Source organism: Ambystoma mexicanum, chromosome 14 (genome assembly GCF_040938575.1).
Source record: "Ambystoma mexicanum isolate Mex_15411 chromosome 14, UKY_AmexF1_1, whole genome shotgun sequence".
Lineage (NCBI taxonomy): Eukaryota > Metazoa > Chordata > Amphibia > Caudata > Ambystomatidae > Ambystoma > Ambystoma mexicanum.
In genome coordinates, this window is record NC_090940.1 from 555,590,712 (window position 1) to 555,615,538 (window position 24,827).

A 24,827-nucleotide genomic window follows, 5' to 3' on the forward strand; every position below is an offset into this window, starting at 1 on the left:
GTTTGACATTGGTGCTTATTTTAGAGTTTCAGGAAGTGGCAGAGACAATGTTCTTTCTATCCCAAGTCCTTCCCCCCAATCAAATACTAAGGGCATCTGCAACCCTTTCTTCTCCAGATGTTTTGGACTACAACTCCCATCATCTCAGCCAGCTTATTCATCGCAGGGGAACGTGGTAGTTGCAGTGAAAATCATACCAACAGCCACACATTGCACACCCCTGATCTACAATGAACCTTCCCCCCGGTTTCAGTCGTTCACACGTCTGTGTTCTTGCTATACGGGCTCGTGTGTGCAAGTTGTGGCAGTGGGCTATTGCTTTCGTGGCAGGCACCAGGCATGAGACAGGCACTGTACACTTTCAGTCAGAACGAGTAATGGAACACGAGCCTCTACCTTGCAGGTCAGCTTTGGTCAACTCAACTTTGTTAGCAAAAGAAAAGAAGCAAAAAACAAACAAAGCAGAGGTTAGTAAAGGCAGATCACCAGTGCAACCAACATTACCCAAGCAGCCAGCCAGACGCACGCCAGTAGCCACAGCGCACAGCCTGAATAATGCACAGATGGGACGAGACACAGTAGGCCGCCGAGCCTAGAATGCACAGCCAGTGCAATGCACAAAAGGGACAGCACCCAGCCAACAAAGCGCCCCAGCAGAACAAAGCGCTATAATAATGCACACATAGCCCACTGCATAGCTGTGACAAACCCGGGTGAGTGCCCCGCATGAATATTGCGCAGGGAGGGCACTGTGCGGGCAGATCGCGACACAGCATCTGTAAGTGCCCTACAGGCACACACATTAGTGGAGCAGACCACAGTCAGAGCAGTGAGCGGCAAGGACTTCCCACAATCACATGATGAACGGGCAGAACAGTGCACGCCCAAGGCAACGTGATGACGAAGCAAAGCAGGAATGCAGCTGGAAACGGGCACACCTGAAAGAAAATCCCAGAAACAAGAAAAAGCAGAAATCTGGCTCAAGTTGACAGGCGGGCAAGAGGAGCAACATTTGGCACAAGCAAGGGTGCTGAATCCAGCTGGAGTTTGAAGGCTCAAGAGACAATGATGGCCATACGCCATCGCAGAGGCGTCACGAGGGAGGCCTTGGGGGGAGGGGCTATAACCATGGGTGTTTTGGTGGTAGCCCCGGATAGAAGCTGAGGGGCTACACGCAAAAGGATAGCGAGCCCGAGTCCCGGCAATCCCGACATTAGCCCAGCCCCGGATCTTTTCTTTTCCAGACCTATAAAATCCCTGCATCCTGGTCAGGGATCTATGGTGATTTGAACTTTTCTCCTATAGCCTTTTCAGAGACCTACTAACTGGTCGACATGACAAAGTGGTTGACAAGCCTTACTGGGCCACTCGACTCGGATTGCTGTTTTAAAATAAAAAAGTGACGCAAAGAACGACTCTCTCTTTTAATCTTGCCTCATCCCTCTTTTAATCTTGCCTCATCCCTCTTTTAATCTTGCCTCATCCCTCTTTTAATCTTGCCTCATCCCTCTTTTGAATTTAAAATATTCCCCACCAATGCATCCTTCACGTGAGTTCAAATTGTGTTTTGGAGGCGGCTGCAGGAGGTGGGGGAAGGCATGCCTGCACTGCACAGCACAGAATCTACATGGCTGGTGTACACAAGTGCGCCAAGACCCTGATTCATGGAATCATTTGCGTATAAAACGGGGTGTGCGTGCCATTCTGCCCACAAATCCATGTTTGACGAATGGTAGTCTATGGTAGAGATCAGATAAGGCAGGGATTGCTTGTTCGGGCATGCGGGCCGTGGTGGGTACAGCGCAGTATGTGAATTTTAGGTTGGGGGAACAATGCAAGTCAAAGCAGATTTTCCTGCAAGTGGATGAAGTAGGCTCGGCTTTGGAGTTGGAAGTGGGGACGGAGCACCAGGCATGAGTGAAGATGTGGAGATGGCTGGTTCCTGAAAAGGGGACGAGGTCTTTGGATGGTGGGGCAGAGTAACTAATTGCTGTACATTTTGTTTTGCATTTTAAACCCTGAATACAATCATTATCCACCAGAAGAGGGCGCTGTTTATGTGGGAGGATCAGGGATCTACTCCCCTCGTCTTCCGGTACAAGATCAAATCAGCAAAAGGCCTCATGTAACATGACCACGCAGCCACACCTCAACAACCTCACACTTCCCCAAGCCAGCTGTGACTCAACTGCTGCTCCACGCCCCGAGTCTTTGGTTCAGTTTGAGTGTCTCACTTTCGCAAGCCTCAGATTCTAGTTTAGCCATTTTCGACATCTAAGAATCTGCAGATTTCTAGTGCATTCGGGTTCATGCCTGACAAGATCTTCAAACTTGCCTCAGCTTCCCTGATCCAAGGGATTTCTATTGCCCTGTCTCGGGAGTATAGCTCAGGGGCAACGTGCTCGCCTTGGAAGCAAGACGGCACCACAGGTTCGATCCCCGGGTCCGCGCTTAGAAACCTCTGGGTTGTAAGCGTGTTATGAATAACCTATCATATCATATAATATCAGACCGCCCACAGTGACCGATGCCCCACACCCTCTCTATAAGGCCTGCAGGTTTTTCTTCTGGAAGGGAAATGCCATCTCAGCCCTAAGCTCCCTTATCCGCAGTTCAATCAGAGGACTGCGGTCCAGTCAGACTGTCTGTGGTACCTTCCCCGGCATCACCCTTGTGTCGTTGGCCACGTGTGGTCAACCTTTGACCCTCGCGGCAATCCCCCATCACTGCCTTCCTTTCAGGATTAGTCTGATCCTTGATTCGCTCACCCGGGCATCAATCATGTCTTCACCCCTCTAATAGGCAACACCAGAATGTTATCTTGTAGTTGGATCTGCCTGCCCTAACACTCTTGCCCTGACCAGTAGAATGTTACTACTTTGCAAATAATTACTCCCATGCAAAGCCTGGTTTGCAATAGTTGCAGTCATGATATTGCTTCATCCATCTAAACCACACCAGATATCGCTTGGAAATCTAGGGAAGTAGCACCTGGAAAAGGAGTTTTATACAACTCCATTTGAGGAATTCATTGAAAACTCAATTTCTCTGGAATTATTTCACCGGGCAGACAGGGCACATATCTCCAGACTTTAATTTTCTAATTTGCAGTAAAACTCAGAACCACAATGTGGATCTTTCACCTACACACAGACATGTGAATTTGTGGAGGTGGGCTGGGTCGGATCTATGTGATCATTGCGACGGCTGAAATTGCCGACTTTTTTTAAACCCTTTACACCACATATATATGTGGGGGGAGACCCCCCGCAGCCGCCCCATATCAATATTATATCCTTTACCCACCTCCACATATATATGTGGTGTAAGGGGGGGGGTCTGAAAACAAAGTCACATTTTTCGGCCTTCATCATTGTGAGGGCGACATTTTTGCCCAATACTGGCTGGGTCCTTGGCACACACCATGGAATATGAAGAATTTACAAGGATCATCTAACAATATAATAAAAGGCCAGATGTATGTTTGTCTGATACAGTAGCTTCGCCTGTTGTCACCACTAGAGGGAGCTGTTGCCACAGGAATCAGTGGTGCAATGTGCATTTCTTTGCCTGTTGTCACCGCTAGAGGGAGCTGTAGGCTTAGGCTATATCGTGGTCCTACTGTGTGAATGAAAACCTGCACGTTGGCACGTGGTGTGCACAGGCCTGCACACTAGTATTGTATATTGGTTCCAATGGTCCTGATATCCTGTTCCCGTGCTACGTTTAGGTGCAGTGGGTTCTGATGAAGTGGGGGGGGGTTTGTGAAGTTGACTACATGTAGAGGTGTGCCTCTCGCTATACCATACGCTGCGCCCAACACACGTTACAAAGTTCAGAGAAATACATGCAAAGGTACCCATGGTGGGTGCAGACGGAAAAAGAGAGTGTGGGGGGAGTGTTGGGGGCAATGCAGGAATGCAAGGGGAGAGGAGTGCGTCTGGTACAGTGCATTAAACACTAGCTTTGAGGTATACAAATATATAAATATTATACACACACGCACACAGACAGACAGACATCTCTCCATCTCTGAATCTCTGACGCTCTCTCGCTCCACCTCTTGATCTATTTATCCTTCTTTATTGAATGCGCTCTCTCTCCATCTTTCAATTGCTCTCTCTCTCTGTCAAGCTATAAATGTACGCATGTGAATACAAGGAGACATGAGGGCTAACCATGTATTGTCTCATAGAGGTTCTTGTGACAAGACTTTCTTTTCTCTGATCATTTATAATCTCAGTCTTTTTGATGGGCAAGCATTGTATGGTTATGTGTAATGTAAATCATTTGCTGTTACGTGACTTTCTATCCTGGAACACGAAAAATGCATATTGAACAATACATTTTTAGTCATGAAAAACCTTGACATGGAAGGGCTAAGGGTTTGTAAATGTCACTGCAAGTTTACCAACTGGATGTCTTTCATGATAATTCATATGTTCATACTATGGTATGTGCACATGTAATCCTGCTATTCATGGGTATTTCTTTGATAATTCACTGGTATTTATTTTTTAATGTTTTATTTATTTATTTTTACATTTGTATAGCGCACAAAGCAGCCCTTATGCATCGCAGCACTGTTACAAGGAGGTATATAGGTTACTTGGTTGCAGAGGAGAGAAGCAGAACAGTGTATGAGGGTCGTGGGGTTACAGGAGAACCTGGTACAGATGTTACTGGATTACAGATGTGAGACATATAGCGGTGTACAGTGGTATGACATCGCTTATGTGAATGATGATTTTTGATAAGTGAAATGTGGAATTGAAAAGTCCAAATCGTACAGCAGCCATGGCTTATTTTATCACTTGTGAAAGGTGGGAATAAAAAAAAAGACACCATTTAATATTGCTAAGCCTCATGAATAAAATATGTACATATTGAATTGCTCTTTACCAATTGTTGGCAGAAGGCCATGTGTGTACACCCCGGAGAGAGGCACGATCACCGCACTCGAGAGTAGGCAGAAGGAACACAGACACAAACGCATTCCCGGGGAAAGAGAAAAAAACACCAAATAAAGCAAGCTAGTCCTTGATTTTAAGAGTTTAGTCACCCCTTATAAGGGGGTATTTGTCAACATGACTGTACATCCCCACACGGGCACAGGGCACTCAAATTCAACAGCATTCATGAAGAGATAATGGCTGCGCGAGGAGGCCATTATCATCAGAATAGTGACTGGTAGAGAAGAGAGTGATACCAGTCCAGATTCTTGCGATAGTGGACCACGTAAAATGGCCGTCACCACCTTTTACTGACCTTCAACACACAGCGGAGCAGGATCCCGGTGAGCAAGTGGACCTTCCCACCATTTCATTGTGGATAGCTTGGATGGAAGACAGAGGCTTGACGAGAGCATTGACGCAGAGTCAACAAGGATGGGATACAAGCATCCAGCCAATGGGAACAGTCCTTACTCTCATTCTTCGCTAGTGGCGATAGGTTTAATCCGGCTCGGACTGGCCTAAAGGGCAATAGGGCAATGCCCCAACCAAGAACGCAAAATGCTAGCATGGGCACGTTTTTTGGGTCAAAGTGGGCAATTCTTTGGGCCAGTGTGGGCCAGTTTGATGATTTACTTCACTATGCGGCGAGTAGTTTTGACCATTGTTGCAGAATAAATATTATTTAAATTACACAATTTGCATCATATTTTATTAAAACATTCGCCCTTGGGTACTATTCAAAAATGTCTGTAACAAAAGGAATGAATTGCCATTAGAACTGTGGGACACTTTTTCATTGGTGCCTGAGACAATTGTATGCCCCCGTCCGACCATGGGTATTATCTGCATTCAAATAGAAAAGAGGAGGGTGTTTTCTGGCAGTCAACGCCTTGAGAGAATGATTCCATTAATCTGGTATGTTGTTATTGGGCATGTGATCATGATAGTTACTATACAACATTTAAATAAAAAAAATAAACTTTAAGTTTAGAAGGTCCTTGTCTAGATTATTTACTTAGTAGATACTGGCCTGAGAATTTTAAGCCAGTGAGATCTTGTAAAACCTTCAAAGGACAGACATGTTTGACTCATGATTAAGCAAAAACTGACTTGACTAGAGTTTTTAGCAGTCAAATAACGGCTGTCTGGAACCGTATGCCGTCCTTTTAAGAAAGTGTATTATTTTTGAGTAATTTACTTAATCAGAATTACTTAGTGTGGAAGTAATTATATATATGTAACTAAGGGTTAGGGGGCTTGAGGGGTTGGGAGGAGTTGGGCGCACGGGTGGTAGTCAGGGAGGAGGGAGGATTTGGGGGGACTCCCCCATTAAAACAAAAAGAATCAAAGTAATTTTGATGACTAAAATAATAGAAAATAATTTAATTCATTAAGCTAATGTAGAAACATCTAGGACAGTTCTTGATCCAAAATAAAAAAAAGAGATTTAAGATCTGAAACATCTAATTGTGAATGCAGATATGTTTAAGGCTGAAAGTTGAAGATACTATATGTGTGCAGTCATACTCATTTAGGCATTTTTATGACATAGATCTTCAGTGACCCAACATATCTTCAGGCTTGTTCCACTTGATACTTTCTTGGTAAAGCTGTTCTTGAGAGTTGTATTTGATTTTGTAAAAAATGTTTTGAATTTTTTCTATAATTATGAGTAGGCTACACACAACTGTCTGTAGTTCTTACTTTTTGTCGCACTTCATCAGCGTCACGAAGAAACATACCACATCTCCATAGCAGTAGACGCAGCTACGCGTAAGCGCATCCTGTATCCACCTCTGGGCCTTTTTTCAGGTCGATGGATAATGGGCAATTGGAATTCACATACTCTGCCCTAGTACTCCGTTAAGGAAAAGGTTATTCAAAAATTAAATAAAAAGCAATACTTTCAAAAGAGACCCTCTTCGCGTACGGCTAATTTTTAGAGGTGATGTATGTTTTGCTGGGGTGATTATTTAAGGAGACTCTATGGTATTATTTTTGTAAATGCGGTTTTGTATGTAAAGATACAAGATAACAGCTGTGTGGTATTCAGCGATATTGCCACATTATTGAAATAAGATTTGTTTTGTTATTTAAAAGTGTAATTTAAATGTTACCCACCTATTTAGTTTAGTCTGGATTAAATTAGGTAAGTCTTTTGCTGTTAGTACTCACATAGTGGGATATTATTGGGATATTTAATATGTTTTTTCTGAATTCTCTGCTTTGGTGGATACAAAATGCTCTTTGACAGGATTTTTTTGTTTGTTTTTTTAAGAGTGTTGTTCATCTTTAGATGTTACGTTTTTATATTTTTGAGGGGTTATTTTGGGCACTTTTGTATTAGAAAATCCTCAATGCTTGCCTTATAAAGAGCATCAATGCGCTAGCAATGGCAATTCTAAGCTCTGTGCCTCGGATCATTTGCAGGGGTTACTGGGCAATGCTCACCATAGGTGGGCCGGTTTGTCACGGGGGCGAGGTAGAAATGCAATCAGTGGGCCCTTTCACAAGCTTCTTTCTTGGAGAGTGGGCAGAGCTGCTATTGAGGGAACGATCAGGAAGGAGTCAAGAGGCTAAGGGATGAAAGAACTTTGAATAGCTAAATGCTAATGGCACTCTGCTGGCCTGACTGAAGGAGATTGTGTGGCTAAACAAAAACCAAACACAATTCCCTAAATGTCATGCTCGGTCAAATATTAGAGGTTTAGTTTAATTGTAATTGGTTATTTATAACAAGCTTAATACCCTGAGGTTTCTAAGCGCGGACCCGTGGATCGAACCTGTGTTGCTCAGTGTCGTCTTGTAGGTAAAGTTACTGTTTGGTAAAGTCAGTCTTCAGTTTGTTCGAAAATATACACCAGATCATTAATCACAGCATAGGTATGTGTGCTCATAATTAATAATTTCCATATCTTATTGGCAGATTTCCGAGGTGAAATACCTGATAATGGATCTATGGTTGGGGAGGCATATCACCAGCAATGTTTTTCTTTTATTATTGTGCAACAAGTGGAGGAGGTTTATCACACTGTTTTAACTTGTCACATCACCACAGTTGTTAATTTAGTCAAAGTGTGGACACTAAATTCTGCTTGTAAGCTACTTCCAGGGTCCCACGCAGTAAGACATTGATTACTTTTTGACCCCTTTCCGAGATGTGCCAAGATTTTTCAACTAAATCTTTCCATTGAAGAATCCAGAGAGAGAGGGAGAGAGGGAGAGAAAGAGAGAGAGAGAGAGAGAAAGAGGAAGAGAGAGAAAAAGAGAGAGAGGGAGAGAGAGAGAGGGAGAGAGAGAGAGAGAGAGAGAGAAAGAGGGAGAGAAAGAGAGAGAAAGAGAGAGAGAGAGGGAGAGAGAGAGAGGGAGAGAGTGAGAGAGGGAGAGAGAGAAAGAGAGATTGGTTGTGTGGTTGAGCCTGGGATTCTTAGTTCTACACTACAATAAAGCGCATATTCATTTTTGTTTCTCAAAACATTATAATTGTTTGTTTAAACCATATTTAAACAGTAAAAAGAGTATGTTGCAGATTTTCCGACAACCGGTTTCCAGCATTTTGTTTTTGTGGACCCTCTTTAATAGTGGCATGGAGTGGATTAGATTGGTTGCATTGTCATAAATAATTTAATTATGTACACCTACTTCCACCCCCGGAGGCTGGTAACCTCTTTATTAGATTCATCCCACACAAGAAATCACAATCTGGAGTAGTCTTAGAATGAACGTGGCTGAGGTACTCTGGTGATATAAGAGCCACGGAGTGCCTTTGTAATTCTAGCCCCCTTGACATGAAGTGTGGACCCTTCTGAAGTGGCGGTTTTAAATGTGTGGCATTGGGACCTCCCACTATGATTAGTTGGCATTTGACATAGTGGAGTGGGTTCTAAGCAGATTTGCAGTCCAGAGAATGACCACTCCAAAATAAGATATATATTGTTTTAAACTGAATAAGATAACACTTCTCCAAATGAGTTATTTCTATTATAGTCCTTTCTACCATACTGAGGTTATAAATTCACTGATATCAATCACACTGATATCAAGCAGATATATCATCCCATATTCAAGGGAGCAATTCTGCTGAAAAGAGAAACATAACTTAAAGGTGTGGGACTACTGTTCTCTTTTCAACAGAATTGTTCCCTTTAGGCTGAAAGTCTTTGGGCAGAGTCTGCTATGAACGCAATCTCAGGGGTCTAATGGTCATATTGTATTCGCTAGTTGTCTTCTGCATCTTTTATCCTGACGCTATAGACAGTATGTTCTCTGGTGGAGTCCTTGGTTGTTTTTTGGGGGGTACTTGTTCTGGGTGCTACCAATGATTGGGGTAACTGTGTGGAACACAGGCATGTTTTGGGATGAGATGACACCAATTGTGTGTGTATTTACAATAGACGTACTTGGGGACTCTGTGCATGTGGCACTGCCGATGAATGCACACAATGGAAGCACACTGACCGTGCACATGTGGCTAGCCAGCCAATGTGCATACTTGCAAAACACTGTGTGCTAGCTGTGTCTTTGCACAAACTGGCATCACAGCACAACTCTGGTAATGTGAAAGGAAAGTGTTGTGATCACTGCTGGGAAGACTGAGGGCATATAAAGAATGCCACCTTTCAGTGCTCCCAAATACTTTATTTCGATCCAATAAGTCGATCACAAAATTCTTTCGTGCCTTGCCGGCCAAGAGCGAAAACATTCCAAGTTCAATGAAGCAGAGTCTGTCTTCCACTTTCACTGCAGAGAAAGGCTAGCAGTGTATGCCATCCCTTTCCTCATTTTCAGATGCATCTCAACTTCTCTCTGTTTTATATGAGCACAACAGGCACATAGATGTGTAGTTCTCCCTGTGGGTTGATTGGCAGCCCCGCAGCTAGGCAACTCGCCATCATTCTGTGTACGGGAATGCATGTGTGTGTACCTGCTCTTGCAGTGAGTAAGCAGCATTTGGCTTACCAAATTGATCTGTGGGAGAAAACTGGGGTTGTGGGTTTATAATGCATAGAGGTGATATGCGCAGTGCCTGCAGATCGACATTGCTGTTGTCAAGGGCGCTGCAACCTGTGGATCTTCATATAAGTAACTACACCAACCATGATCCTTCACTGTCGGCTATGCTGGCTAGGGTAGCTGGGAGATGTAGTCCAAAACATTTAGAAAGCCAAAGTTTTCAGATTCCCTTGCTTTAGTAGGAATGATAAAGATGCAACCAAGAGGTACCTTGCATCAATAGCAGGCCCTTCAAATACAGGGCATCTTTGCACAAACACCCCGCTTTCGAAGGAATCCTATTTAACTCTCCTTTGTTCCCAAACTGAAATTGTGAGCACATTTTGGTAATCTTTGACACCAACCCAAGCTCAACAACAACACACTCACCCACTAGGAACTCCTTCCTGATCTAGTATGCCAGGGAAGTACTGATAGCACCTATGTTCAAAGAAAGGTTGGACAGACTGAGCTCTGATCCAGGCATGAGTCACTGTCATCCAGCGCGCCCAGCACCACCCGCTCGACTATCTGTCCTGGATGAAAGTTGAGGCTCATGTGCTCCGAGTCTTGTTTGCCCATTCCAGAGGCAGGTAGGGCACAGGTGTACACGACTCAGACGGGCACCCGCCGGAGGACATCTTGTAATGGATCTTTCATATCATTGAGCTGTAGGTGAGAGTGTGCTGCACATCTTCTGTGCTATCAGTGGGAACGTTACGGAAACCTGTTTGCTCTTCTCTGATCACACACACTAAAGTACACTTGTCTCGGGGGGATAGCTCAGGGGCAACGTGCTCACCTTGGAAGCAAGACGACACAGAGCAACACAGGTTTGAACCCTGGGTCCGCCCTTAGAAACCTCTGGGAATTAAGCACGTTATAAATCACCAATCATATCATATGGATTTAACAAGAATTAGGGAAGCATTGTACATAAGTGCCTGCCCAGGCAGTCTGTAGTTTCCGGAAAATAACAACTACTCATGGGTCTTGTGATGGAGAGGGTCGGTAAAAGGGACACATTTACAGGGTTTGGGGGACCACCAGAGATGATGGATTTAGCTTCAATGCCCTCTTAATATTAGCTTTACTTAATCAGAGGGAACTCTGCCGGCCTGGTGTGTATAGCAGGGACCCTGGGCACTGTATGGACTGAAAAACAAAGGCACTCCCTGGTGAACATCTGGGCCCGTCTAGAGCTGGGTGCTGCCATCCACAGACAAATGCTTATTCTGGAAGAATACCTCAACCTTGCACCCAGGCAGTCGCTGCACGGTCGTAGTTGCTCTCAGACGCAGTGATCATGGAATCCGAGAGCTAACTAATCACTGATACATTAAGGGATCACAGGATCTCTAAAGCATCCTACACCTAACTAGTCCCCCCATCTATGTATCGTTATATTTAGGATTGTTGTGTACTCCGATATGGTAGGTGTTTGGAACACGCTTGCTTCCTGGCAGTACCTGCTACCCGTACTCCTTTCCCAGAGTTTGGAACACGCTAGCATCCTGGCAATACCAAGAGGTTTCTAAGTGCGGACCGGGGGATTGAACCTGTGGTGCTCCGCGTCATCTTGCTTCCAAGGCGAGTATGCTGCCCCTGAGCTATCCTCCCAAAACATCCTACTCTGATAGCAATTCTCCTTTTTTAATGGGTCTGCAACCTGCGGCTCTCCAGATGTTTTGGACTACGACTCCCATGATCCCTCAACATTAACTTTGTAGGCCAAGTCTGAGCGGAACGGGAGCCAACGCTTGTAGACCCCCTACCAGAATTCCTCACAGCTGGATTGATCCAATTTTGGGGTGATTAAGTACCCATATCCCTTATTTAATTACATGTTTGACACCTCAAGAGCAGATAAAGGGAGGACTGTTCTAGAAGTGAGTTTACAGATACAGTCTCTACCCCACTCCAATCAGATTGCAAAGGCAGAACTATCACGAGGCTGGCATGTACATGGAGCAATATGTGATATATAGGGGCCTGTCGTAACCCAAAGGCAGCTCTGAATAAACCATGTTGACACTGCATTAAAGAATCAAATACGTTGCAGTGTAAAATACTTTGCCATCACTGTGCCTGCTGCACCTGCTTTTGCTGACTCTGCCTGTCTGTAGCGTCCATGCCTATGTTGGCCCCGCTTGCCAGGGCTGGCCTTGCTCTACACGCCTGTGTGCATTCTATGTTCTTGGGATGAGTGTGCAGGTTAACTATACCTGCCTGTGGTCATCCTTATGGCTCTGCGCAGCCGCCATGACTACCTGAGCTAATTCTCACTGCTTGGGGTAGGCGTTCCTGCCTGTGCTCTCCTTTACTTCTGATCACCCCTGGCAGCCTGTTCTGCCTTGCAGCAAGCATGCCACCTTTGGGTTTACTTTGTGCATGCGTTCCACTCCTCCCATATGTCCCACAGCTATTCATGCCTTCTTTTCTGATATTAATGCCTGCCCTGTCCTCATCCAATGTACCTTCACCCTCTTCTTGCCTCGTTCTTTGGACTTCTGGACTTCCTTCTCTGCATTCAGTGGACGTATGGCCTGCCTGCTGGTCATCCAATGGACTTCCGGACTATTTTCGCCCTCATCGAATGGACTTCAAGCCTGCTCTTACCTTATTCATTAGACTTCGGCCCTGTCCACTCATCAGCAAATGGACTTCTGGCCTATTGTTGCCTCATCCAATCGACTTCCACCCTGTTCCCGCCTGATCCACTGGACTTCTAGCCTGCCCTCGTCTCAACCATTGGTCTTCCACCCTGTGCTCACCTCGTCCAATGAACTTCCAGCCAGCTCTCTCCTCATCCACTGGACTTTCAGTCTACTCTCGCCTCATTCACTGGACTTCCGGCCTGCCTTCTCCTCGACTAGTGGGCTTCTGGCCTTCTCTCGCTGCATCCAATGTGTTTCCTACTTGCCCAATGCAGGAGGGGGGACCAGAATTGCTTTTATCTGTATCACTCTATGTGATGCTTCAGAGCGCCCCATCCGCGCTGTGCCTTCCTGGCCTGTGTGTTTCATGTTCTTAATTTCGCCAGATTATACCTTCCCGGGTGCCGCTTTCGCTGAAGCACTTCCACACTTGGCTCACCCCCTTGTCTCAGCAGTTAATGCCTTTTGTCTCAGCAGTTTTGGGCACCTTGGTTGTCCATCAGGAAACTGCCTGCCTTTCCCCCAAAAGTGCTGCTGCCACCCGTTTCTTCAACCCCTGGCTTCTCTGTTCCCTTCTTAATCATTGCATGAACTTCTCCAAATGCACCCCCGAATATTTGATGTTCCTCGATCCAAAGCTTTATTGACCAGTGAATATTTTCAGGTCACCTTTGAGGGTGTGCATAAGACCTTGGACCACCCAAAGCACACCTATGTCCCCTGTGCCTACTCACTGCCTTCCACGGCCTTCCTCCCCACAAGCACCCCGAAAATGTCTCACTACCCTATGGGCAACTGCCAGGCCCCCAGTAGGGAAGTCAGCCATGTGATATGACCCAAGGTGGATGGCATAAGCCTAACCTCCTTTTGAAGGTCCCTTATTACCTTCCGCTGGGTGACCCCAACCTTTTCAAAACAAATTTCTAGAAACGTTTAAAATGTTTTTGAAACCTAGGGCCACCCACAATGTGCATAGTTTGTTTCACTAGTGAACTAGTTTGCCTGGCACTGCTGCTGAAGAGAGCTCGCACCCCAGTTTCACTATCTACCCCATCTCAATGGTCATCAGTGACTTGCCCCTTGTCGTTAGGTGGGAGTGTTGCCCAGTCACCATCCAAGATCTTAACCCTAATACAAGATATCAAGAACATCACAATGAAAGCAGTGTAGCACAGCTTCACGCGCAACAGAGCCAAGGCGGCGTGAAAAGCTCTTCCAACCAAACCGTACACTGAAATCACCAAACAAGCACTTGAAATAAGCATCATTTATGTTAACATGAAATTACATTTAGACATTTGAAACTGTAGCAAAAAATGAAAACTGTTCCCTTTGGCGGTCAATATAAAAATGTTCATTCTTCCATCTTGGAGTTTTACAACATGGCGCAGTCCATGAGTTCCTTTGCGATCACTCTCACCCCCCCCACGCTGCTCCCCCCTGCCACCCTTTCATAATTTCTGATTCCCTCGAGCGGAACCACTGCACAAGTTATCCTTTTCCTGATAGGCTGATATGTCTGTGATGCAACATGCTGTCCTGTGATTGGTTGAGGGCCTTTCAGTCCCTGAGATTGGACGCCAGCAGATGTGTGCTTTGAGCCATCCAGTCCACTGTCTACCCGCTGGTGCAGCTTTGGCACTGGCGCCATTGGAACTCACTGCCCACGTTTTCAGGCCAGATATTTGGGGCATGCAATATCCTTCTTTTGACCAGAGGTCCATGATATATATTGGCTGGCACAAATGTTGCATTGGGCCACTTCATGCTTGTAAACGGTGGGCTGGCTTAAAAATAAAGTGGAGTGATTTCCTGATGGGCAAATATATTCCAACATAGCGGGGCCTGGTCCTGGACAGAGCAACATTCAGAAGCACTTGGCTTGTGGCTGCCGGGTGCTAGTCTTACAGGCTTTTCAAAGACACTTGGTTTTTGGGCAACACAACCATTTCCTAAACAGCCAGTTGGCCTCTCCTGTGAATGAAGGCAGGGCGCCAAGAGCCTGTATAGGAGGGTTTGGATGGATGCCCAAATGTTCAGCGTATAATGTGATCAGGGCCGGGACACTCCCCTCTTCAACGTGGCATATGTGGTCGGCTAAATTTGCTAACTGTTCTGCCTCTTGTAATTTAGTACAAAGAACTACAACTCCCAATGTCCATCGGGAAGTTACATTTAGATTGTAGTGTCAAGGTGATGCCCCATACGTCTCTCCACGCAACACAGGCTTCCGGCTCATCTTGAAAACGAAGAAAGTGTATCATAATAAAATCTCAGTTGCCTCAATTTACGCCTCTGCCTCTTGAATCAGTGCCGTGGTTGCCCCTTTCAGAAGCACATGGCAGCCAGAAATGATGTCTCTGCTATATGACAAGCATGGAAATGTTTTGATGGACCAGGTGGGTGTTCCGGCCTGATTCCCATGGTTGAACAAAACCTAATCATACAAGACCCTTCCAAGATGGCCAAGAGGTGGCTATCTCTAACTGTGTAGGACCACTTTCTCTCCCCCAACACCTTGTAATCACCAGAAAGTGGGGAAAGCCCACTGCTTTCTTGTCAGCAACTAGCATCCATGCAGGACTTGCTGTCGACAACGGACACAGCAGCCTAGACGAGAAATGTTACATATATGTTCTGGAGGAGTTACAGCTGATCTTGTACTATTTTATTATTGTGGTAAATAGTGGTATCTTATTGTGGTATATTCTTATTGTGGTAATGCATTGGTGAATTAGGACTGTGTGTAGACAAGGTTTTCAAAGCTGGGCTGCCAAGATGCCTGGCCCTTGGGTGACAGAACAGGAGAAAGGTCAACCCCATGAGAATGTGTTTGTTGCACAAGTAACAGGCAATCATCAATCCAAGGCAGCCAGACCCAAAAAGCGCGTTTGCCAACCCGTGAATTGGCCCAACACCTGGGTGAGCGTGGGCAGGACTTGCAACGGGTTTCGTATCAGCACACGGGAGCAGTTACAAAGGCATATATTGATCAGTTTGAGAGGAAAATCTTCCAAAAGGTGGCTCCATGACAAAGTAAATCCAAACACTTCCCCCACCCACTCCTAATCAGGTGTGCTGAACCTACGGCGGGTCCATTCTCTGGGATGTTACTTCGTGAGGTGCCGTCTCTCAGCCACGCTGCTTTTAGCACCCAGCAACCACTGCTCTGACTGTGGTGGCCATGAAGACAGTCGCGAGGGAACTGTTCCAGATGCCCAACCAATCCGACGCGGCGGCGTTGCAAATCAAAGACCGGGCGACGACATGCTGAAGATGGTGATGGAAGTCAGTAGGAGCGCCAGGGCTGGGGAGGCTCCCGGGGAGGCTCCCGAGGGGGCTGTCGGGGTGTCTCCCGGGGAGGATCCCGGGGAGGGAACAGAGACAGGTGCAGGGGAGGGAGTGACAGGGGTATGGTTCGAGATGAGGATGAGTTGCGAGGGCAGCCTGCCGGAGAGCGTGCTGCTTCTATAGAGGACGGTACCTTCACATCCACGCTCTATCTGCCCGCTCCGGTGGAGGGCGTCGCTGATCAGGTCTGGGAGTCGCCCGTTCAAGTCCACCGAAGCCAGGCAGCCCTGGAATCCATCTCGAGACGCCACTAACTTTGGTAAGTTGCTGTACATGCCTTGGGCCAGACCAGCGATGTAGAGGTCCCCTGTGTCCATGGAAACAAATGAGAGATAAGGAGATAGTCACAAGCTTTGTCTAGACCCACAACAGAAAAAACCCAGAATGCATTCTATTGATTATATGAAACTCACTGAAAAACTAATAACACAGAGCGCTGTGGGTGCACCCAACGCTCAACTGACAGGCCTGCTAGTCCCCACGACACAATATCCTCACACTGCTATCCCAGCCTAGATCTGTAACAATCGACAGGCACTCTGGCTTCTAGCCACCCTGGCCATTCCAAAACTGAAATCCAGCACGCCCTTTTTCAATATGCCAGCACTATTGCAAGATGACTCGTGCACATGAACCGTGATAGGTCAAAACAATTCCAGGAATATCCATGAAACTTTACAGCTGCACATCAACCTCTAACCAAAGGCACTGCTGTCCTGGCTGGTGATAGGTCAAAACAATTCCAGGAATATCCATGAAACTTTACAGATGCACATCAACCCTAACCAAAGGCACTGCTCTCCTGGCTGGTGATAGGTCAAAACAATTCCAGGAATATCCATGAACTTTACAGATGCACATCAACCCTAACCAAAGGCACTGCTGTCCTGCCGGGTGATAGGTCAAAAGAATTCCAAGAATATCCATGAAACTTTACAGATGCACATCAACCCTAACCAAAGGCACTGCTGTCCTGGCTGGTGATAGGTCAAAACAATTCCAGGAATATCCATGAAACTTTACAGATGCACATCAACCCGAACCAAAGGCACTGCTGTCCTGCCGGGTGATGGGTCAAAACAATTCCAGGAATATCCATGAAACTTTACAGATGCACATCAACCCTAACCAAAGGCACTGCTGTCCTGGCTGGTGATGGGTCAAAACAATTCCAGGAATATCCATGCAACTTTACAGATGCACATCAACCCTAACCAAAGGCACTGCTCTCCTGGCTGGTGATAGGTCAAAACAATTCCAGGAATATCCATGAAACTTTACAGATGCACATCCATACAGACTTTGGAACACGTTAGCATCCTGGCAGTACCCGCTACCCATACTCTTGTCCCAGAGTTTGGAACATGTTAGCTTCCTGCCAGTACCCGCTACCCATACTCCTGTCCCAGAGTTTGGGATATGTTAGCTTCCTGCCTGTATCCTGCTATCCATAGTCCTGTCCCAGAGTTTGGAACACATTTGCTTCCCTGCGGTACCCGCCACCCATACTACTGCCCCAGAGTTTGGAACACGTTAGCTTACTGGCATTACCCGCTATCTATACTCCTGTCCCAGAGTTTGGAACACGGTAGCTTCCTGGCCATACCCGCTACCCGTACTCCTGTTCCAGAGATTGGAACACGCTAGCATCCTGGCAGTACCCGCTACCCGTACTCCTGTTTCAGAGTTTGGAACATGCTAGCATCCTGGCAGTACCCGCTACCAATACTCCTGTTCCAGAGTTTGGAACACGCTAGCTTCCTGGCAGTACCCGCTACCCGTACTCCTGCCCCATGGTTTGGAACACGTTAGCATCCTGGCAGTACCCGCTACCCATACTCTTGTCCCAGAGTTTGGGACATGTTAGCTTCCTGGCAGTTGCCGCTACCCATACTCCTGTCCCAGAGTTTGGGATATGTTAGCTTCCTGCCTGTATCCTGCTATCCATAGTCTTGTGCCAGAGTTTGGAACCATGTCAGCTTCTTGGCAGTACCCGCTACCCATACTCCTGTCTCAGAATTTGCAACATGCTAGCATCCTGGTGATACCCGCCACCCATACTACTGCCCCACAGTTTGGAACACGTTAGCTTACTGGCAGGACCCGCTATCCATACTCTTGTCCCAGAGTTTGGAACATGGTAGCTTCCTGGCAGTTGTCGCTACCCATACTCCTGTCCCAGAGTTTGGAACATGTTAGCTTCCTGCCAGTACCCGCTACCCATACTCCTGTCCCAGAGTTTGGGATATGTTAGCTTCCTGCCTGTATCCTGTTATCCATAGTCCTGTCCCAGAGTTTGGAACACATTTGCTTCCCTGCGGTACCCGCCATCCATACTACTGCCCCAGAGTTTGGAACACGCTAGCTTCCTGGCAGTACCTGCCACCCATACTACTGCCCCAGAGTTTGGAACACGCTAGCTTCCTGGCAGTATCTGCTACCTGTACTCCTTCCCCAGTGTTTGGAACACGCTAGCATCCTGGCAGTACCCGCTACCCATACTCCTGTTCCAGAGTTTGGAACACGCTAGCTTCCTGGCAGTAGCCACTACCCATACTCCTGTCCCAGAGTTTGGAACATGCTAGCTTCTTGGCAGTACCCGCTACCCGTACTCCTGTTCCAGAGATTGGAACACGCTAGCATCCTGGCAGTACCCGCTACCCATACTCCTGTTCCAGAGTTTGGAACATGTTAGCTTCCTGCCAGTACCCGCTACCCATACTCCTGTCCCAGAGTTTGGAACATGTTAGCTTCCTGACTGTATCCTGCTATCCATAGTCCTGTCCCAGAGTTTGGAACACATTTGCTTCCCTGCGGTACCCGCCACCCATACTGCTGCCCCAGAGTTTGGAACACGTTAGCTTACTGGCATTACCCGCTATCTATACTCCTGTCCCAGAGTTTGGAACACGGTAGCTTCCTGGCAGTACCCGCTACCCGTACTCCTGTTCCAGAGATTGGAACACGCTAGCATCCTGGCAGTACCCGCTACCCGTACTCCTGTTCCAGAGTTTGGAACATGCTAGCATCCTGGCAGTACCCGCTACCAATACTCCTGTTCCAGGGTTTGGAACACGCTAGCTTCCTGGCAGTACCCGCTACCCGGACTCCTGCCCCATGGTTTGGAACACGTTAGCATCCTGGCAGTACCCGCTACCCATACTCCTGTCCCAGAGTTTGGGACATGTTAGCTTCCTGGCAGTTGCCGCTACCCATACTCCTGTCCCAGAGTTTGGGATATGTTAGCTTCCTGCCTGTATCCTGCTATCCATAGTCTTGTGCCAGAGTTTGGAACATGGTAGCTTCCTGGCAGTTGTCGCTACCCATACTCCTGTCCCAGTGTTTGGAACATGTTAGCTTCCTGCCTGTATCCTGTTATCCATATTCCTGTCCCAGAATTTGGAACACATTTGCTTCCCTGCGGTACCCGCCACCCATACTCCTGTCCCAGAGTTTGGAACATGCTAGCTTCCTGGCAGTAGCCACTACCCATACTCCTGTCCCAGAGTTTGGAACATGCTAGCTTCCTGGCAGTACCCGCTACCCGTACTCCTGTTCCAGAGATTGGAACACGCTAGCATCCTGGCAGTACCTGCTACCCATACTCCTGTTCCAGAGTTTGGAACACGCTAGCTTCCTGGCAGTAGCCACTACCCATACTCCTGTCCCAGAGTTTGGAACATGTTAGCTTCCTGGCAGTACCCGCTACCCATACTCCTGTCCCAGAGTTTGGAACATGTTAGCTTCCTGACTGTATCCTGCTATCCATAGTCCTGTCCCAGAGTTTGGAACACATTTGCTTCCCTGCGGTACCCGCCACCCATACTACTGTCCCAGAGTTTGGAACACGTTAGCTTACTGGCATTACCCGCTATCTATACTCCTGTCCCAGAGTTTGGAACACGGTAGCTTCCTGGCAGTACCCGCTACCCGTACTCCTGTTCCAGAGATTGGAACACGCTAGCATCCTGGCAGTACCCACTACCCGTACTCCTGTCCCAGAGTATAGACCTTGTCGGCTTGTTGCCAGTGTAGAGTAGTTGATTAGATGATTCTGCGGTTTATTTCTCACTTGCCTTTCGCAACCATGCAAGCGTCGCACTAGATCCCCCCTGGAGCTCACACGGTGTTGGCCCCCAGACCAATAAGAAGATTACGCTACAAGGCTCCTAAAAACTGAACGACACACGCACGATCCAGATCGCCCCATGCCTAGTAGGTATGCTTTGTTTTGTGTGTGTCTGTGTGTTGTTTTTTAACCTTTCCTCCCCTCCTGCACTTCCTTCCTTCCCCACCCACTTGTGCTAATTCTTTAGCACTTGCACTTCCCGAATGTTTCAAGACCCTTTAAGAAGCTTTTTTTTTTGGTTTCACTCTTTCCTCCTCCCTCTCCCACCACCTTGTCTTTATGCGCCTAGAAACATTATTTCTGCTGTGTATTGTGCATTACAAATAACCAAATAAATAAAAAAATAAATTTCACACTTGCTGCACTACAACAGACGTCGGCGACCTTAGGCTCTCCCGACATTTCAAGCTACAACTCCCATCAGCCCTAGAGACAATTGTCAATTCTGACAGATCATGGGAGTCGTAGTCCAAAATATCTGGCGAGCCTCAGGTTGTAGACCCGTGCACTATAACAAGGTTGACTTTGGAAATCCTTGGCCCCTGTCTGCAGGCAAGCGTTGCACTGCAGCCCAAATTAACCTAGAAAACATTACATCTGTGAGCTTGTTTTCCATACCAGGACCCCCCAAAAAGCTGTGCTCTTTATACACATGCATCTGTCACACTCCGATGCTCTGGGGTGTGTGACACAATGGCCACTCGTAGACGTTTACCTTTAAGGTCTAAATTCTTGGCACCGTTGATGACCTGGGTGACCACCTTGGTGTCCACCTTCAACGAGTGCGTGTTGCTGTTGTCCCGGGTGATGACCACGTTGTGCCATTGGTTGTCGTTCAGGGCCCGCTCGCTGTTTCCTTTAATGACGTTGGGGCCGTTGCCCAGGTCGAACACGTAGTGGATGTACCTGTGAAAGGCAAAAGCACCATGGGGTTAGGAAAGGTCTTGGGGTACCCAATGATTTCACTGCAGTGATACGATAGGATAGGTTATTTATAACGCGCTTAATACCCAGAGCTTTCTAAGTGCGGACACGGGGATCAAACCTGTGGTGCTCCATGTCGTCTTGCTTCAAAGACGAGCACGTTGCCCCTGAGCTATCCTCCTGAGACATGGATGTGCTCATCTGCCTGGCTGACGCCCAGGCCAATGAAAAAGCACATTCACTCAACGATTTCATGAGCGTCCAATCCCAAGATACCCGCGTTCAATGCTCTACTTGTCTTCTGTTATGTTATTGGGATTTACACCACACACCGCTGCCATTTTTATGCTCTCCCGGCACACCCATGGCTGCCAGGCACTCTAGGTGAGGGGCAGGCCTTATCTCTGTCTATTTCTAAGTCTATGCCACCCAGATGTGTTTAAAAAAGACCCAGCCTTGCCAAGGCACCGTAATGCTCATCACAACACTTGACCCGAGGTAATGGAATCCCTCGGCCCCTTGCACTTACAAGCATGTTGCATTATGGTGCTCTAAAGTTCATATCTTTTGGGTATCCTCCCCCAGAGGTATTCTCTCCAAATGGCTGAAGCGCAAGGTCTGTGCCTTGGGAAGAGTACCATGCTGTGAGGGAAAGGTTCTCGAGTACCCCCCTGAATGGGTAATAATGATGATATGATATGATAGGTCATTTATAACGCGCTTAACAAAACCCAGAGGTTTCTAAGCGCGGACCCAGGGATAGAACCTTTGGTGCTATGTGTCGACTTGTTTCCAAGGCGAGCACATTGCTCCTGAGCTATCCTCCCGAGACAAATAATGACATTAATCGTTACAGGGAATCCAGTGATCATGTCGCCTGGGAGAAGGTCACCAGGGGGTGACATTTCCCCAAATCTGCACTCCCGCGAAAATCAAGCACCGTCTCCAAATATTGTAGGGCTAGAGTTAGAATAGAAAACTGTACCTGTCCTTGAATATTTGGAGAAGGTTTTAAGGGGAAACAAGTCCCCACCTGGTGATTTTTTCCCAGGGGACATTATCACATGAAACCTTATTACAGCGCTTAGAGGCTTCAGAAATCTGAAATGAAACCCTTACACCACTGACAAAGCAGATTAATGGTGCAGTCCAATATTTCTCAGTGGTGCACTGCACTATTTCAATGTTTCTCCGTGGTGCACTGCACTATTTCCTGTGTTCAGTGATACAGCACAAAACAGGGGTGACCCAGCACACAAAGTGGCAACGCGCCCATGAAATTGCAGCTACCTAGAGGCCTGCACCAGCTTCCTGGGGCACTGGAATTGGTGTGGTGCCCTGTAGCACAGGACTACAGCGTTGTCCATTAGGCCCCCACCTTTCATTTTAGGATATGGAGGCCAAATGCAACCCAACAATGCAGCTTCATTCTGATGCTCAGTAAATTACATTCCTAGGAGCATGCACGCACTTACAAAGTACCCCAACCCTACATTGTTGCACCCTACGCTATTATAGTACTTCCCATTTTTCACACACCTGCCAAATAAGATCATTTTTTCATCATGTATTGTGATGTCATGATAGAGACCTCACAAGTTAAGTGCTTCCCTCTGACATGTGGCCAGGCTGCACTTGCCAAGTTCAAATCCTGTGACTGAGCCGACTCAGCCCATCGACCTTTCTGGGTTCCATAAATGGATTTATATATTTTTTTTAAATTACACCTGTTAGCACAGTTCTTAGAAGCAGGAAGAATCTGGCAAGAAGCGCTAAGTAAGATCACACATTTTTCTAATGGGTGTTATTGGTCAACATGGGGGTTCATAATAAAGAAGAAATAGGCGCCTACCCTTTCACCAGCTCGACAGCGATGAAGTCGTTGCCGTCGCCGCTGTTGAAGAGGATGAAGCCGTCGGCCGAGATGGTCTTGAACTGGAAGAAGAGGTGCATGGAGGTGTAGGCCTGCAAGGTGGCCAGGGTCAGGTAACTGGCCTTGGTCTTGAAGGTCACCGGGTCCGCGATGATGGAGCGCATGCCGAAGCGCGCCGTCAGCTCGTAGTAGTCGATGTCGCCGTTCTTGCAGAGGTCGATGTAGAGCAGGCCGTTGAACATCAGGCTCTGGAGGTGACCGATGAAACTGGAGGGGATGACCGACATGTAGCGCTTCTCCGTGATCACGCCCGTCTCGATGTTGTGGAACTCCAAGCGGGTGTGGTCTCCCACCATCGTGCCTTTTTGGGGAGTAAGAAGCAGATTGAAACGAACAGCCTCCATTTGAAACTCCCATGGTTATCGGTATGCACCAGTGGTCTGCAACCTTTGGCTCTCCAGAAGTTCTGGACTACAACTCCCATCAGACCTAGCCAGCATAGTAAATGGGTAGGCACCATAGGAGCCAAAGTCAAAAGCAGATGGAGAGCCACAGTGTGCACACCAGTGGTATACACCTTTAACACTTCACTGAAAAAACAATCCTAGAGGTGCCAAAGACTGAATGGTAGAGGCGCTGGAATACACTCGCGTAAACAGAGCGCTGCGGCCACACGAAACTGGGCAGCATTAAGTGACGCTCGCATTCAGTAATTTTAGTGGAATACGAATTTGAGGGGGTCCTCAACGAGTCACATAATACTTGGAGGTGGAGCTTAAAAAAAAAAATTGGACACAGCCTAAAAAATGCTATTCGCTCAGGGGACTGTTAAAAGACAGGTTGCTGATATAACTAAAGCCGTGGTCTACAAAACCCAATCGAATTTTCACGCAGGGAGGGGTGAAAAAAGGTGTGTGAAATACAAACAAACAAATCGGCAGTCATAAAAAATGGCAACAAATTAAAATATTTAAATATAAAAATAAAAGCAAATAAATCTATTTTAAGGGAAAACCACGATTTGCCTGTACACATTACTTTTAATCATCATTCTAATGGCAAGAATCCAATGCAATATAATCGGTTGCAAAAATAAAACGCATATTTCTCCTGCAAAGTAACACAAAACAAACATGGAACTCTCTACAGGCATTTAACTGTTGATGAAAATCTAAAAAAGGGGGCTAGTGACACCTAGTGGACACAAGCTAGATCGTCACCCATCACCTTTTTACTGAGTGCTAACCATGCTTTGCTGGAATAAGAGCGCCTTAGACTCGAGAGCATTCCTCATCTTCTCGGGAGGAGGGAGGGGGCGGGGGGCGGGAGAGAGGGCGTGGGGGTGGAACCACAGAAAGTCCAAGGTAAATTAAAGCCTTCAGTATCTACTGTACTTATGCCGTAGCATTGTCCGTAGTAACTGAACTCACAGAAATACTAATTTCTCAATGTGCGACATAAGGTACTTTCCTATTAATGTTTAAATTAAATGTTGAAGAAAGTAATGGGATTTAAATGTCATACACACCCTCCAGACAACACTCAACACCCTTGCCATTGCTGATGAACTCAGATAACGGGTACACCCCGCTTTGAGACGGCTGTTTTGGAGCGGCTGTTTTGGCGCTGCTTTTTTGGCACGGCACTTCGGGCGCAGAGCCTCTTTTGCCGTGGACAAAGTGGCGCAAAATCCAATTCAGTTCAAGCCTTCTACTGTGAGGGTCAGTCGGACGCGGCTGACATTGCAGCCTATGTGCAAACGGCCCTTGTGCCAAATGGTCCCTACCCTAACCCCGATAATAACTCCCCATTTGAACTCAATGACAGCACTCATTGTATGCACATACATTTGCACTCAGCTGCGTGGACAAGAGAGCCTACCATGACCATGGGCAAAGCGCTTTGTAAATAAACCGGACGAAGGGCGGAAACGGGATGCAGACAAC

The 24,827-nt window shown here is 46.9% G+C and overlaps 1 protein-coding gene across 42 annotated transcripts in view; it reads right to left on the reverse strand.

Annotated features, from left to right (window-relative positions):
• The window catches only part of NRXN3 (neurexin 3), a 2,596,979-nt gene that overhangs the window by 1,116,054 nt on the left and 1,456,098 nt on the right, over nt 1-24,827 (reverse strand). For 24 of the 42 annotated variants that reach the window (XR_011283789.1, XR_011283791.1, XR_011283790.1 and 21 more), the window contains 4 exons: nt 22,861-23,242; nt 20,800-20,990; nt 16,089-16,262; nt 397-423 (listed from right to left, as the gene is read on the reverse strand). Coding sequence is in view for 38 of the 42 variants with exons in the window: in XM_069637885.1 (XP_069493986.1) it covers nt 397-423; nt 16,089-16,262; nt 20,800-20,990; nt 22,861-23,242 (774 nt within the window). In the remaining 4 variants the exon portion in view is untranslated. The remainder of the gene's footprint in view (nt 1-396; nt 424-16,088; nt 16,263-20,799; nt 20,991-22,860; nt 23,243-24,827) is intronic. The other 18 variants (XM_069637907.1, XM_069637906.1, XM_069637903.1 and 15 more) reach the window with 1 other exon arrangement.